At 40.2% G+C, this 15,324-nt stretch overlaps 1 protein-coding gene across 1 annotated transcript in view; it reads right to left on the bottom strand.

Moving 5' to 3' along the window:
- STAT1 (signal transducer and activator of transcription 1) overlaps nt 1-12,426 on the bottom strand; it is a 36,495-nt gene extending 24,069 nt beyond the window's left edge. The window contains exons 1-7 of the mRNA XM_019462499.2: nt 12,298-12,426; nt 11,016-11,160; nt 9,646-9,744; nt 3,800-3,889; nt 2,716-2,794; nt 1,533-1,624; nt 971-1,122 (exon numbers count right to left, since the gene is read on the bottom strand). Of these exons, the coding sequence (XP_019318044.1) occupies nt 971-1,122; nt 1,533-1,624; nt 2,716-2,794; nt 3,800-3,889; nt 9,646-9,744; nt 11,016-11,160; nt 12,298-12,425 (785 nt within the window). The 5' untranslated portion in view covers nt 12,426. The remainder of the gene's footprint in view (nt 1-970; nt 1,123-1,532; nt 1,625-2,715; nt 2,795-3,799; nt 3,890-9,645; nt 9,745-11,015; nt 11,161-12,297) is intronic.
- Nucleotides 12,427-15,324: the final 2,898 nt, after the last annotated feature.

Genomic DNA, 15,324 nt, shown 5'->3' with positions numbered 1-15,324 from the left:
GTTCCCAGTCGCCCAGCTGGCTTTTCTGTCTCTAGCCTTTCCTCCTGACTGCTGCCAGAGCGACCTTTCGAAGTAAAACAAAAATAAAATAGAGAAGTAAATCTCCACTTAAACAAAAAGCCTGCCTGGCTCACCAGCACCCACTGGACAAAGTCCCGTTCCTAGCACTGTGTGGGAGCCTCCACAACCAGGTTCCAGCATCTTGCCACCTCCACTTTCTTCCTGTCCTCCCCGGCACCCCACTCTCCCATCATCCAATATGGGGTACTGCAGACCCCCATTCATGCCCAGCCGCTCCTCTCCTCTGCCTCAGTCCATGCTGGTCTCCTCCCTGGTCTCCACGAAGTACTCGTCTTCACTCTCAAGAGTCTGTGCAAGACCACTTCCTTTCAGAAACCTGTCCTGCTGACTCCTTCCCTCATCTTCCACAGAACTCTGGACAGACCTTTGTTAGAGCACTGGTAACATTCTACTGCATGGAATGATTACATCTACCTCCCGCCTCCACACTGAGAGGACCAAAAACCATTCATCACGTGTCCCCAGATCCTAGCCCAGTGCCAGGCATATGGCGTTTAATAAGTGTTTACTCGATGATGAGCAAATGAATGGTCCACAACAAACTATGATCTCATGGAAGCCTGGAAAATGTCTCAGACTATTTTGTGTTTAAGAAAACATCAGGGCTCAAGTTGTTAAGTGTGTTTACGTGACAGCGACGTCACCAATGTTTTGGCACAAATGATGCATCCCACGGTACACGTAGAGTAGGGAGAGGAGTGCTCCAAACCAAGCAGAACTTGGCTGAACTCGGCCACATGCATGACAAACGTGTGCTTCCAGGGCAAGAAGAAGCTGGACCACATCAAACTCTAAACCAAAGTTTTGAGAGGGTCCTTTCACTAACAACAACTCAAATGTGCGCTTCAGGAGTTCGTGGGGTTAGCCAGCCAGTTTTGGAGAATCTTACCAGTTTTGCAGCTGATCAAGACAAGCGTTGGGGGGTCCCCCAATACAGGCACTCTGCTGTCTCTGCTTCCACTCCACCAGTTCATCATTAATCAGGGCTTTCTGGGTAAGTTCGGTGATGTTCAACAACTCTATTATTTTGTGAACTACTTCCTAAAGAGAGAGAAAGAAGTAAAGTGAAATAAGTTCATCTTTAATCACTGAATTTAAAAACATTAATTTTTAGGGGCATGTGGGTGGCTCAGTGAGTTAAGTGTTTGACTTCAGCTCAGGTCACAATCTCATGGTTTGTGAGTCTGAGCCCATAGCACAGAGCCTGCTTCAGAGCCTTTTCCCCCCCTCTCTCTGCCCCATCCCTGCTCACTCACGCACACACACTCTCCCTCTCTCTCTCAAAAATAAATAAACAATAAAAACATTTTTTAAAAGCAAAAGCAAATATCTCAACTGGGGCTCTAAGCCAAGTGGTTATACAAATAATTCTTCATCTATTATACACTTCATGTCCATTATTTCCAGCCTGTGACAGAAGCAACATGTTATTCTGGAAAGCGAATCACTACCTTTCTCTTACTGTCAAGCATTAAATACATCTTCTTGATTAACATCTGTTCTTGTTTCTGATCATTTTTTGCCACACCATTGGTTTCATGTTCTGTGAATTCGGAGAGAGAGCAGATAAATATAAATGTAAAAAAACCAAAACCCACTAAATCCAAGATTCACAAACACTTAGAAGAAATATAATCCAAATGCTATCTGGTGATAGATCAAAGTTTGGTCTTCAGTTTGTACTGAACAAAATAAGAAAAATGTCCTAAGAATAAAAACTGACAGGCTGAAACAAAGTACACTTGTTTTCAATGACCCATGGAAACTGGGAACAGTTACTGTCTGGTTCTTAAATCACTGCCAGATTACCTAAATGCACATAAGTGACAAAATTCAAAATCTCATATAAAAAATTTACACAAAGCATATCTGTAGCTTTGGAAGAGAAGTATTAGGAAGTAGTAGTTGAGGTTCCTTTCTCTCCTACTATTCCTCAAATTATACTAATCATCTCTCCACATTAACCTTGGTACCCTCCAAATGACAGCCAGGGTTACAGCAGTACCTAACATATTTTACACAATGCATGCTTTTGGGTTCTTTTCAGTCAATGGCCTGCCATCATGAAAAACAAGCAACAAAATAGAGCAAAACCGCTTTAAAACATGAAGAGCAATGCTAAACTTCTCTGCAGAGTATACATGTGGAGCTGCAATGTTTGAAGGAGCTTCTGGCATTTGCACAGGGAAACCCCGCACACCGGTCAGTCTATGTCCATCAGTGGGCCAGGTACAAGAAGTACAGTGAATAACACATAACCAGGGGTTATCAACTGGGGGTGGTACTCCCCCCGGCCCCCACCGCAGAACATTCGGCAAGGTATGGAGGCAGTTTTGGTGGTCACCACTGGGGATTAGGGAAATAGTTCTACTGCCATCTGGTGGGAAGAAGTCAGGGATGCTGCTAAACGTCTCCTGTGTAGGACAGCCCCTCACAACAAAAAAAAAATTATCAGGTTCAAAATGTCAACAGTACAGAGGTTAAGACCCTGGCTTGAGTCATCAAGAAGCCAAGACTAGCAATTCAGAGTCATAAAGCGTTTGGCAAATGTGAAGACATACTTGTCTTCTTTATCTAGTGTAAACAGAAAAAAAAAAGACAGCCAATGGGCACTGTTTCGATGTTAACTCTTACCTCTGTTCTGCAAGGTCTTGCATTTAAAGTCATATTCATCTTGTAAGTCTTCTAGTGTCTTGATTTCATGCTCTATACACTACAAACAAAAACATAAACAGGTTTTCACCCATCTGCTTCCAAAGACTTTAGGAAATAGATTGTTTCCATAGGACCCAGAAAACCATGGTAACAATCCAGCTCCCTCAAAGATGGATTCAACTTGCAAAATTCTAATCACATACATAATAATTTCAATGTCCTTAATAAGTATGTAAGAACTTTTTTTTAGAAAGGAAAACATATGGCTATTTCCAGACTGGGCTTACTTGATTTCTAATGAAGTGTTTCCTTAGAAGGCTGCAGGATAAAGTTGCTTCAAAGAATCTGGAATTCGGAAAGGCACTGTCTGAAGCACAAAGTCAAATCCACACTGGGTTGACCAATATCCAGATGAGATCAGACCTCTCAGCTGGAAGGCCTTTCCCACAGATACAGTCCTGGTGTAAAGCAAGACCCCTTGTCTCTTCCTCCGACTTAGCTCTCACCGTAGAGGGGGGTGAACACAGGCCACCAAGGGCACCAAAGCAGCTCTCTGCTTTCATATGACCTTACAGGTTTTATCTTAAAATTGTTGTGGATATTTTATTCTAATCAGAAACGTATCAGGATTTCTTTCAAGTGAAATGTTTCTGTTCCCTTTTCAAGTTTTAGAGTAAAACAGGTGCTTGAAAAAGATGAGCTATGTTCATGCTGGAGCTCTGTGTAATCCCAGGAACACCCCAGATTTGAGAAGCATAGACATAAAAGGCTATTTAGAGCAACAACATCTAGTTTATTGTGTGATGGGGCAAAGTCGACAGTTTCTGCACAGTCTCGCAAGGAAGAAAGAGATAAGCTCAATGTTTGGAAGTTATAAAAGGGGCCATAAAAGTCTATCTGCTCATTGGTTTAACCAATTTGTTTACTTATGGTCTGGAACTTCAGCAAAACTTTTCTCTCAACTACTTGAAAAACAAATTAGTTACCACGTTCACATTCGAGTAATCGAAAGCTTTTTCCTTTACAAAAAGAGGCTAAATGTATATATTTACTCAATACTCACCATAACTTTATCCTTCACATTTCTGACTTTACTGTCAAGCTCCTTCTGTTTGTCCAACATCACAGTGCTCTGAATATTCCCCGACTGCGCCTGTAATGGGAGGTGCGTGGTTAACAAGTATCATTTCTTCTAGCATATTTACCCGCTGGTTACTCTCCAAAGTCAAGTCCATACCCTGTGCTCTTACCTACCTCCCAGACCTTCCAAAACCTCCTACAAGCTTCCCACATGGGTGTTGACAAGAAATAGCTCAGTTCTCAAGGACCTGGAAAATGCTGATAAACTATTAAAAAGGCTACGGAAAGACTAGGCTCAGTTCATGCCTAATATAAACAGAGTATTTCTGGAGTTTTCCATTAATTCACACAGTTGCATGGTACCACATAAGAAGTTTATTTCACGGTTTCTCAAATTCTGTAGACAAGATTTTTCTTATTAACCCTGTACTTGTTTCAAAGCTTTGTGATTCATGGTGTGGTCCCCAGACCTGCAGTACCTTACCACCTGGGAGCTTGCTGGAAATGCAGACTCTCGGGTCCTAATCTGATTACTGAATCAGAAGCTCCATTGTGACAAGATCCCAGGTGATTCAGAGGCCTATCAAAATTGAACAGCACTGCCATTGAAGGACTTCAATGAGTAGCGGCTACCCTAAAGCAATAATGACTGTCAACCCAGACACACTGATAGTATTTGGTCCCATCCTCGATAATCAGGACATGGACATAGCAGTGTCTACGTGTTCATTACATAAGGTGTTCCATGACTCACACAGTAGGACTTACAAGACACTAAGTCAAGGTCAGGCAATGTCCTAGGCCCAAGTGGCCGAGTGGTAAACATGAGACTGTTCTCATATAGATGAGATTCTAGAAAGATGCTATTTTTGTTTAGAGTTAAAGCCCCTCCCATGGCAAAAACTGTGCCCATCAAACTTTCTTACATAGAGTCCTACACAGCACAGATTTTATGTGGGTATTTTTATATATTCAAATCTATCAGTATTTTCTTCTTTCATATCTGGATTTTCCCTATTGGAAAGCCCTTCTGTACTGACAGATTATAAAGGAGTTCACCCATTTTTAACCTAGACCGTGCATAGTTTCTTTTTTTCTTTTTTACTTTTAGATCTCTGATCCATTTGAAGTTTATTCCTGTGTTTACTGTGAAGTATGGCTCCAATTTTAACTTTTTCCCAATTGGTTATCCGTTCATCTTAAAAACACTTAGTGAGAAATTCGTATTTTCCCCAGAACTTTCAGTTGCCACTTTTATCACCCAAATTTTATGTACCTGGTTTCAACTCCTAGATTTTTTTTTCTTTCCCATGGGGCTTTTTCTTCATAAGCCTGAACGCCTGAACAGTGTTTGATTACAGAGGGTTTGAAGTATATCTAATAGGGCTGGTCCCATCTCACTGCTGTACTTTTTTCATGTATTTCCTTGCTATTCTTGCATGTTTATTTTCCTGATGACTTTCATAGCTTCAGAAAGCAACTCGGTATTTCTATTGGGATCACATTAAAATTATGAATAACTTAGGCAGAGCCGATATCTTTATGATGTTGCTTTTGATTCTTATGCTTCTGATGGTTTTCTCTTGCCTAACTGCATTGGTGAATACCACCAATGTAATGTTATCTAAATACTAGGGGAAACGGTAAACATCCTTGTCATGGTTCTGACTTACTACTGTTTTCCAAACCAAGTAAGTTACTGTTTATAGAACTGAGAGATGTATATTTTAATAGGCTAAAGAGATATCCATCAATTCCTATTTTATTTAATGTCTCTTATCAGGGTGTTGGATTTTGCCAGCCCTTTTCAGCAACTGTAGAGATAAGCACATGCTTTTTCTTCTTTGTCTCTGTTTACATAATGAGTTGCATTAATGAATTTCCCAGTCACAATAAACTCTGTAATTATTATAATCTGGAATAAATCTTACTTGGTCATATTATTTTCTTACTGTATTATTTAACTTTGATCACTAATATATTTTATTTAGGACTTTACATTGATATTCATAAGTGAAACTGGCCTATAATATTCTTTTTCGTTCCACCTCTATTAGCTTTCAGTAATCAAAGTTATTCTTTGTTTACAGAAATCTTTGGAAGCCTTCCTTCATTTTATATACTCTGGAATTGCAGAAGTTCAAAACATCTGAATTGTATCTATATAAAGCGTGTATTAAAAATGCCCTAAAATGACTGGTATCCCCAGGTGCCACATGTCACCAAGGAATAAATGGAGCTGCTCTGGCCATTCAGAATGAGGTATCACCATGAGCAGCTCCATAAGCCTTCCCGTCTCTGCGGAGGAATTTCTGCTGTTGTCTGCTAGAAGTATGGCATGGATGCCATTGTCCTGTGGGCTCTCGTAAGAGCCGGGCTTCTTCACCCAGACAGAGGGGCTGGGCCGTTGGAGGATGCTGACTTCCTGCTCCTTTTTCCTACACTGTCAAAGGTTAGTTTAGTAAATGGGGAAATGATGGTTATAAGAAGGCAGCTGCACTCACAGCTACCCCATTCTCTTCCTGCTGTCACACTAGGAAATGCTTGGCAGAAAAAAATCTGGTGACTGTGGCAAAGGCCCAAGAAACCTCCTGCTTCAAACTTTAGCAGTCTGTCCCAGTTACTAACACACTCTGGCATTCGCTTTCTTATTCCTTGTTCTCCTGCCCCACTTCATCCTTCTACCCTACTCCCAAATATTAGGTAGCTGTTAAGTATTTTACTATCAAGTACTTAAAAAATACCAGCACCATAACTACGACCACCCTACACTTTTGAGTCGGATACTACTTCCAGGGTGAGTCTTTAACTTTTTAAGTTTCTGACAAACCAGGAAAATCAGGAAACCACAGTTAACACCAAACATTAAAATTGGGTATGCAAGCGTTGAATCACTGTATTTTATACCTGAAACTAGTACTGGAATTTAAATAAAAACTTTTGAAAAATGTTAAAGTTGGAAGAGACCTTCGCGGTCTTTTACTCCTATTTTCTCATTGCACACCTGCACCTTATAGACTTTGTTTGGATGGTTTTAATTGGAACGGAGTTACTTGCACACCCCAGACCAAGGAAAAGTCTGCTGAGGCAGGCTTTCTCTTCAAATGAATGAGCAGATGTCCAAGTAAAAGGATCTGTGACAGGCACTCAATGGCTGTCAGAAGTCCCAGTCAGAATGCCATCCTATCCCACCTCACATATCCAACACCCGAAGACAGATCAAAAGACTTCTCTAATGAATAGGTTTTAGAGTCAGACAATTAATTCTAGGTTTAAATTCCAAACCTCATTAGCTCTGTGGCCATGAGCAAAGTGCCTGCCCTCTAAACCTTAGTTTTTTCATCTATAAAATGGGGATAAGAATACTTAATTTCAGTGACAGTTTTGAAAACATTTATTCAAATGAAATAATGTTTATATAAATAAGTAAGCATTCAGTATATGGTAACTCTATTATTACTGAAGATCACAAAGACAGAACAGCTACTTTATGTCTGTCCTTCCAACCTGAAAGAAAAGATCACTGCCCACTGTGGCAAACCCTATGGACCTTAATTTTGTCCATACATATATATACAACTTTTTCAACATTTTGCTGTTCTATAATGGCAGCAAACAAAACATTTGTAGTTTACTAAGAAATATCTACATATGATATATTATCTTAAATGTACTTTCTAAAAGCTCTTCTATTAAATAATGATGGGAACAATATTTTCCTATCTCAACATTTCTAACAGAATTTTGTGCTCTTTAAATGCGCTGAACAGACTGAATTTTGCATGTTTTAAACATGCTGAACTTCTTGAATCCCTGTGTACCTATAAGTTTCCACACCTATCAGTCAATTCATGGACATTCTTGTTTCATCTAGATTCTCTCCATACATCTGGTCCCAAATGGAGTTCCTTTGAACGAAATACAGACATCTTATCATCCCATACATACAGATGTCAGTATGAATAAAAGATATATTATCAAAATGTAGTTACTTCAGTAAGGGGAGAAATGGCATAGAACTGTTTCTCAGTTTCCCAGCCTGTAGTGGCTGGGTAACTTTGGTGACTTTTCCCTTTCCCTGATGGCCTCAGACATCCACATCCTTCCCTCAAACTCCCAAAAGTCTTGCTTCTCTTGTTCTCAGCTAGACAATCAACTAAACCCCCTTAAAGGTGTTCATGGATACCTCATGTGTCTTCTGAAAGGCTTAAAAAGAACCTCTCCCCAGATTACCTACATTTTTAAAGGGGAGACAAAAGTTTGCAAGCTTTTAAGACCTAAAGCATACCCAAGAGAGAAGGCTGATCTGGGAGAAGAGAAGTCAGTCCCCTTCTCTGCCTCCCAATGCCAACTCTGGGCCTCGGGGCTGAATGTGAGGTGAGAAATGCTTGAGGGACAAAGTAGTGGAAACTGTTTTTCTGCCTGTCTCTGCTCTTGGCGGTCCTCTCAAATTTATTTGAGACACGGGAGTGGCCAGCCCGTCGCACAGTGGTGTTAAGACGAAAGTCACACACAATCAAAATTTCTTGCTTAAAATCTCCCAGGTGCAGAATGCCATGTTGAAGATGGGCATAGCTCCTGCAGAGACCAGGCAGCCAGCGCTGATATGCACTTTTGTCACTAGGACCGGTACCAGAGGAACTAGCTTGAGTTGAGAACAAATAAATATCTTTAAATGCTTAGCGCAGCAAGGTGCTTTCAATGTGATGAGGAGGCAGGAACTAAATGCCCAGGAAAGCAGCAGATTCACAAGCACTGGGGTCAAATGCCCAGAAAGCGAATGCAGAATGGCATTCACCACCACTACTTAAATTCTAATACTCTCGCATTCTCCACCCACCCCCCCCTGCCCCACCGCCCCACCCCTCCACCCCAGCCTCACACTGGAAGGGTCTTAACCAGAACAACCCATCCGGTGGTTTCATAACTGTCTGCCTTCTGGGTTGTTCTCACCACTCCATCACTCACTCAACAAAGGAATGAACAGATGCCATGGCAATTTAAAAAATCTGAACCCTGACTGATGGGAAGATTTGTATTAGTATTAGCAAAACCATGATGAAAAGTCTTGGAACTAAAACAACTCTGACTCGTTTCCTGTTTGGATGTCTTATGTATTTAAGAGGTAACTCAGTCCTATTTAAAACAAAGCTCTTGATTCTCCCATCAACCTGTTCTTCTCCAATACATACTATGGTCCTATAAAAGTCCTACTCCAGTCCTTTCCTTCTTCCCTAACTCAAACAGTATCTCCAAGTGACTCAAGTCATAAACCATGAAGTCATCTTTTTTTCACTTTCCCTCACTCCCATATTTGATCCTTCACTGTAAGCCCCGTTGGTACCATGTCCAAAGCATAATCTGTCCTTTTCTTCCCACCTCTACTGACTGCACCTTTCCCAAGTACACTTCTGCCCTCTCTCCCTTGGACTGCTGCAAGAGCCCTCTGTCTGCCGGCTTCCATCCCTGCCCCTTGTCTCAGAGAAGCTTCTGGACCCTGATTTAAAGAAACAACCCCATCCTCCAAATACTCCATTATTGTATCACAGTATCTTGCTTTGGTATCCGCATGGTAATTATTACTATCTGAAAGTATTTTGTTTACATATTACCTCTCTCCCTCACCAGAATGACTTCTATTAGATATGGTGCTTTCTTAAAGCCTGGATCTATAAAATCTCTATATCTGGTTTTTACCATTCTTTGGGGCCATAAAATCAGAGAACTATACAACATTGCCTTGAACAGGGTGTTGATAATATTTGTTGGATAAATGAATGAATTTTTACTTTACTATAATCTTTAGTGTTCAATTAGAAAAAAAAGTACCTGATTGAATCTCTGGGCATTTTCCAGGATCTTCCTTTCTTCCTTCAGACAGTTATAGATAATCATAGACATCTGTATTGGGTCTTCCTGAAAATTATCCTAGATATCCGTTGTTAGAATAAAAACAAACTAAATTTCAGAATGTTTAAGCCATTGTATATTATAAATTGAATTCACTCCTATTCACTGAGAAGCCTCATCTTGTATTTATTAAATTCTATACAAGCTATTTTTGGTAAAGTCTAAATATTCTTTTTACAAATTACGACAAAAACTTCCAATCAGTGCAGATACGTAAATTATTTCTTGATTAAAAAATCAAGTATTTTCATACATGGTTCCTATAATATTTTTACTTTAATTTCTGTTGTTCTTGAGACCAATTATGTTCTGTTAGGATCTTGAGACCATGTAAATGGTACAGAAATTATCCATGGTATTTCTCAATTAATGTATCTACTGGTCTCTGCTTTGAATTAGATTAAAGATACTCTTTTCAGTTTTTGTATTTCTTTGTCAAAGCCAGTTTACGAAATACTGGCAATCACAGCTCTTTGTAACAGGCATGTTCAAGCCAAGTCTATAGGAGATCAAATTTCTATAAACTTAATCTGACTTCCCCCTGTCATTGGTACTATAAAATCATAGATACATTCACACAAAAAAGAAAAAGCTCCTAATTACCTAAGTTGAAGAGTTTGGTGACATGGTATGAAACAAGAAAATGCTAGCTTTCACCTCCATTGAAACAGAAAAGTTTCATTAATATAGAAATAAATATGGTAGCCAGGCTTAGGGGATACTGGGAGTACTTTTGAAAAAATCCTAAAACTTTGTAGCCCATTCTCTCCTGCCTGGGACTCTCTTCGACTTTCTCTTCCCTGGGAAGGTAATTCCTCCAAAAGCAAGGAAAGGTGGACTCCTAGTTCTAATTCACCAACTCAGTATCAGGCCTCAGGGTTATCAAACCTTTCCGAACTTATTCTTCATCTGTATACCAAGGACTCAGACTGGACTCATCACTAAATCTCCTTGGAGCTTTGACATGTTTCTATAGCCCACTGCTTTTAAAATGTAACCCTTTTTCTTGGGCTTAAATTTCAACATTTCTAGCAAAACAAGGTTAGAGCATCACATTTCTCTCAGAATTATTGATGCCTAACAGGTGATACACTTAAACCTGAAAATTCCTTACATGTTTACTAAATGAATTTGTATTTTACTTTGCTTATGCTATAAAATTATTAGCCATATAAAGGTAGTTTATTTACAGTCTCTGTAACTTTTAAAAATACCAACGAGTGCACGCTCAATAAACTGTTATATGAGCCTGGGAACATTTTGACTAAAACACAAAATCCAGGTCATACCTGAAGATTACGCTTGCTTTTCCTTATGTTATGCTGCAACAAAAAATTATTTTCCAAAGAAAAGCGACTGTATTGATCATCCAGCTGTGATAGGAGGTCATGAAAACGGATGGTGGCAAATGAAACATCATTAGCAGCATGCTCCCTAGGAGATTTGAAATTTATACATTTCATTTTAGAAACTACTTTAAACGTACAAAATAAACACTACTTTCCTTATTAAAATTATTAAAAAAAACAAATTTTAAGTGTGTTCTCAGGTTTTGCTCCTTCTTTTAAGACTGATGTTGCTTTCAGAACAGCAGTTTGTACAATTTTTCTTTTTTTAAAATTTTCTTAATGTTTATTTTGAGAGAGAGAGAGCACGTGCATGTGTGCACAAGTGAGGGGGTGCATAGAGAGAGGGAGACAGAAGATCTGAAGCGGGCTCTGCACTGAGCAGAGAGCTTCATGCAGGGCTTGAACTCATGAACTGTGAGATCATGACCTAAGCTGAAGTCAGATGCTTAACTGACTGAGCCACTCAGGCACCTCTAATTTTTCTTTTCTTTCTTTCTTTCTTTCTTTCTTTCTTTCTTTCTTTCTTTCTTTCTTTCTTTCTTTCTTTCTTTCTTTTTTTAGGGGGAGAGAGAAAGCATGAGCAGGGAGAGACAGAAAGCATGAGCAGGGAGAGGGGCAAAGGAAGAGAGACTCTCAACGATGCTCCAAGCCCAGTGTGGAGCCTGATGCAGGGCTCAATCTCACCACCAATCTCACACCACGAGAGCATGACCTGAGCAGAAGTCAAGAGTCAGACACTTAACCAAATGAGTCACCCAGGCACCCATATACAATATATTATGCACAATTAGCTTGAAAAATTCTAGAACTCTAAATTGTGCACAAAACTCTTAATGCTAATTTCTGGAGGAAAAAAGACAAAAGGGGCCTTCACTCCATATTGTGAATACTTTTAAAACATTTAAAATTTTTGCAATCAACAAATGGTAAAATTAAAAAAAAAAAACCACGTATCAGTTTTTAGGGATATCCCCCTAATTTTATTACTTAGGAGTATGCATCATAATTAAATGGACAAAACAGCATACAGCATAAAAGTACTTAATGACTAATGAATTTAGCTTTGTAGAGACACATGCCATTTTTCAAACCAATACATTTTTCTGCAACAGTAGTCCCAAAGGTCACAGTGTGATTCATCTTTTAGTCAATGTTTTTCCAAGTCACTTAATCAACAAATTATTTTAAAAGCATAGAAAAACTTCGAGTGGGCTTTTCTTACCAGTCTTGCTTTTCTAGCCACTGTGCTAGGTACTGTCTGATTTCCATGGGAAAACTGTCATCATAGAGCTGGTGAACCTGTTCCAGGAATTTGGAGTCAAGCTGTTGAAGCTCATACCACTGAGACATCCTATAAGGGAACAGAACACAGGTCGTGAATGGAACACCACAGTTCCAAAGAAAGCACATCTAGCATTATGCTTTCTTAAATATATATATTTTTTAAGTTTATTTATTTATTTTGAGAGAGACAGAGACAGTGTGAGTGGGGGAGGATCAGAAAGAGAGGGAGACAGAGACAATCCTAAGCAGGCTCTGCACCCCCGGTACAGAGCCCAACATGGGGCCCGAACTCATGAAGCCATGAGATCATGACCTGAGCCAAAACCAAGAGTCAGACGCTCAACTGACTGAGCCACCCAGGCACCTCTGCTTCTTTAAGTACCTTAACCCAAAACATAATTTGTCTCTGAGATATATTATTTAAATGGTGCTTATATTCTGAAACCTGTTTTTTACTGAGGTTTGGGAGTTCATATTTTTTTCTTCTCCAGAAAACACATCTTCAGGCCTTTGCTCAAATGTCAACATAAAAGGGAAACCCTTTCTGGACACCTTTTTTAAACTGACATCACCTCTCACTTAGTCACTATCCCTCTGCCCTGATGCATTTTTCTCCATAGCACTTACCACCATCTAACCTACCATATGCATACATATTTTTTTAATGTTTATTTGAGAGAGAAAGAGAGAGCATGCATATGTGTGAGCAAGCGGGAGAGGGGTAGAGAGAAATGGAAAGGAAAGGGAGAGAGAATCCCAAGCAGGCTCTGCACTCTCAGTGCAGAGCGTAACCCCAGGGCTCAGTCTCACAAACCGTGAGATCATGACCTGAGCTCAAATCAAGAGTCAGATGCTTAACCAACAGAGCCACCCAAGTGCCCCTATTGTCTTTTTTATTTTGATTACTGTCTGTTTTCCCCACACAAAGGGAAGAAATTGGAAGGTGGGTGGATTGTTCACCACTATATCTCCAGAATAGTGCTGGGTATATAATATGCCTTCAAAATGAATCTGCACTTTTATCAAATAAAACGTGGAAAACATTATTTAATTACATTTGCTTTAGGACAAATCATAAGAACTTTCCACAAGCTGTCCTCTTAAAAATACAGTACATTTATAATTTAACTCAAAGAGTTTTAAACTGGTATTTTATATTTTGTGATTCATATGGTAAAATGAATTATTTTTGTCTTCTACCTTTTAAAAAAGATGTATTTTCTTTTTGGCCTACTACAAACAATAAAACTGGCACAACTCTTAATCTCAGTAATAATTTTTATTTTTATTTATTTTTTATTGTTTTTAATCAAAGGGCTTTATCCCTATGCTTTTTTTTAAATTAATTTTTAAAAATATTTATTTATATTGAGAGAGAGACACAGATTGTAAGCGTGGGACGGGCAGAGACAGAGGGAGATGCAGAATCTGAAGCAGGCCTCAGGCTCCGAGCTGTCAGCACAGAGCCTGACACGGTGCTCAAACTCACAAACTGCGAGATCATGAGCTGAGCCAAAGTCAGACCCTTAACCACTGAGCCACCCAGGCGCCGCTCAGTAATAATTTTTAAAGACTGAAACAACATTGTGAAATATAATTTCAAACAATAAAGTAATACTACCTATTTGGATAACTGTGAGTCAGTTTTTGCACAGCAGTTCTAAGGAAATGAAAACAAAAACCTGATTTAAGGAAGTCCTCACATCTATGAGGAAAACAAAGAGCCTCTCATTACCACAGCGTAATTTAGGATTAGTGCACAGCTGGCAATATGCAGAGTGGGTATATATGAATCTTGTCTTCCCAGGCCTCTGAGGAAGGGTCTGGATTTTAAGCAGGATATGGAAGAGTCACGAGTCCTGGCTGGCCAGCACACATGGGCAGGCATGAAGTCATGTCTACTCCACGAATTTCCTTCCAAAGAAAAGTAAGGATATGGTGGGACTATAAAGCTAGTTACCTTCACAAATCCCAGTAGAAATGGACACAAACCCACCCTTTTGGCACACCTGCTATAGGAATTTGATTTTTCACTTCAAATTAATTTTACCTGAGTGGGAGATTCCAAATCTGTGGCTCTCTCCCATCCTGCAAGGTGTTTAATAAGTATATGCCTAAAGTAAATAGGCTGGCCAGAGCGTCAGCCAGAGGGGGTACAGCACCTCTTATTACATGCATGACCTCAGGAAACTCACTTCCCTATCAACGGTGTGGTTGTTAAGACTGGATGAACTCATACAGACACAGCACCTGGCATGGAACAGGCAATTAACAAATTCACGTTAACAAATCTAGAAGCCATATCATCTTCTCACAAAACCTGTAACCAACGCAAGGAGTGACATGATCATCCCCCAGGTACCTGGCTCAAATTGCAATGTTAGGCTGACTCCCCCTCTATAGTCTCAAGACCTTGGGTTGATTTCTGTGGCCTAGAAAGGGTTGTTTGGCTAGGGTCAGCCCACAGTGATCCCTGCAGTCTCCAAAGGCCTGCAACCCACACAATGGCTAAAATATGGTATATTATGTGAACTATTCACTTTGGGTTGGGCTGGGCCCTGTTAGGCCATCCAACCTGGCTAATCACTGTGGGGGGGGCGGGATATGGTGGTGGTGGGGGGGGGGAATGAGGCAGGAGGCAGATACCTGGGTTTGCAGAGGGATAAGTTTAGCCCAGTCCCCAAACACCCCTACCCCAAGCTGTCAAGCTGTGCGGTGGGCAGGAGCTAGGCTACCAGGGTGTGGGACATAGCCCATGCCTCTTCTGGGGTGTTGTTCCCTTCCTGTGTTCTGTGAGGAACCTCCTGTCTAGGAGCTTGTTCTTTGAAGGGTGCTGGACCCAAAGTGGCCACAGTCAAGTGCTCCCAGCCCATTGGCCTGATTATAGGGTCCTCACTTGGACAAAGGGGAACCACGCCCCACCTCCTTTCCCATCCCTTTGGATTTGTCACCATTTTGCACTCTC

Source organism: Panthera pardus, unplaced genomic scaffold (genome assembly GCF_024362965.1).
Source record: "Panthera pardus isolate Hobbes unplaced genomic scaffold, ASM2436296v1 HiC_scaffold_10, whole genome shotgun sequence".
Classification (NCBI taxonomy): Eukaryota; Metazoa; Chordata; class Mammalia; order Carnivora; family Felidae; genus Panthera; species Panthera pardus.
Note: the sequence above shows the minus strand (reverse complement) of the source record. Positions and strands in the feature narration are given on the sequence as shown.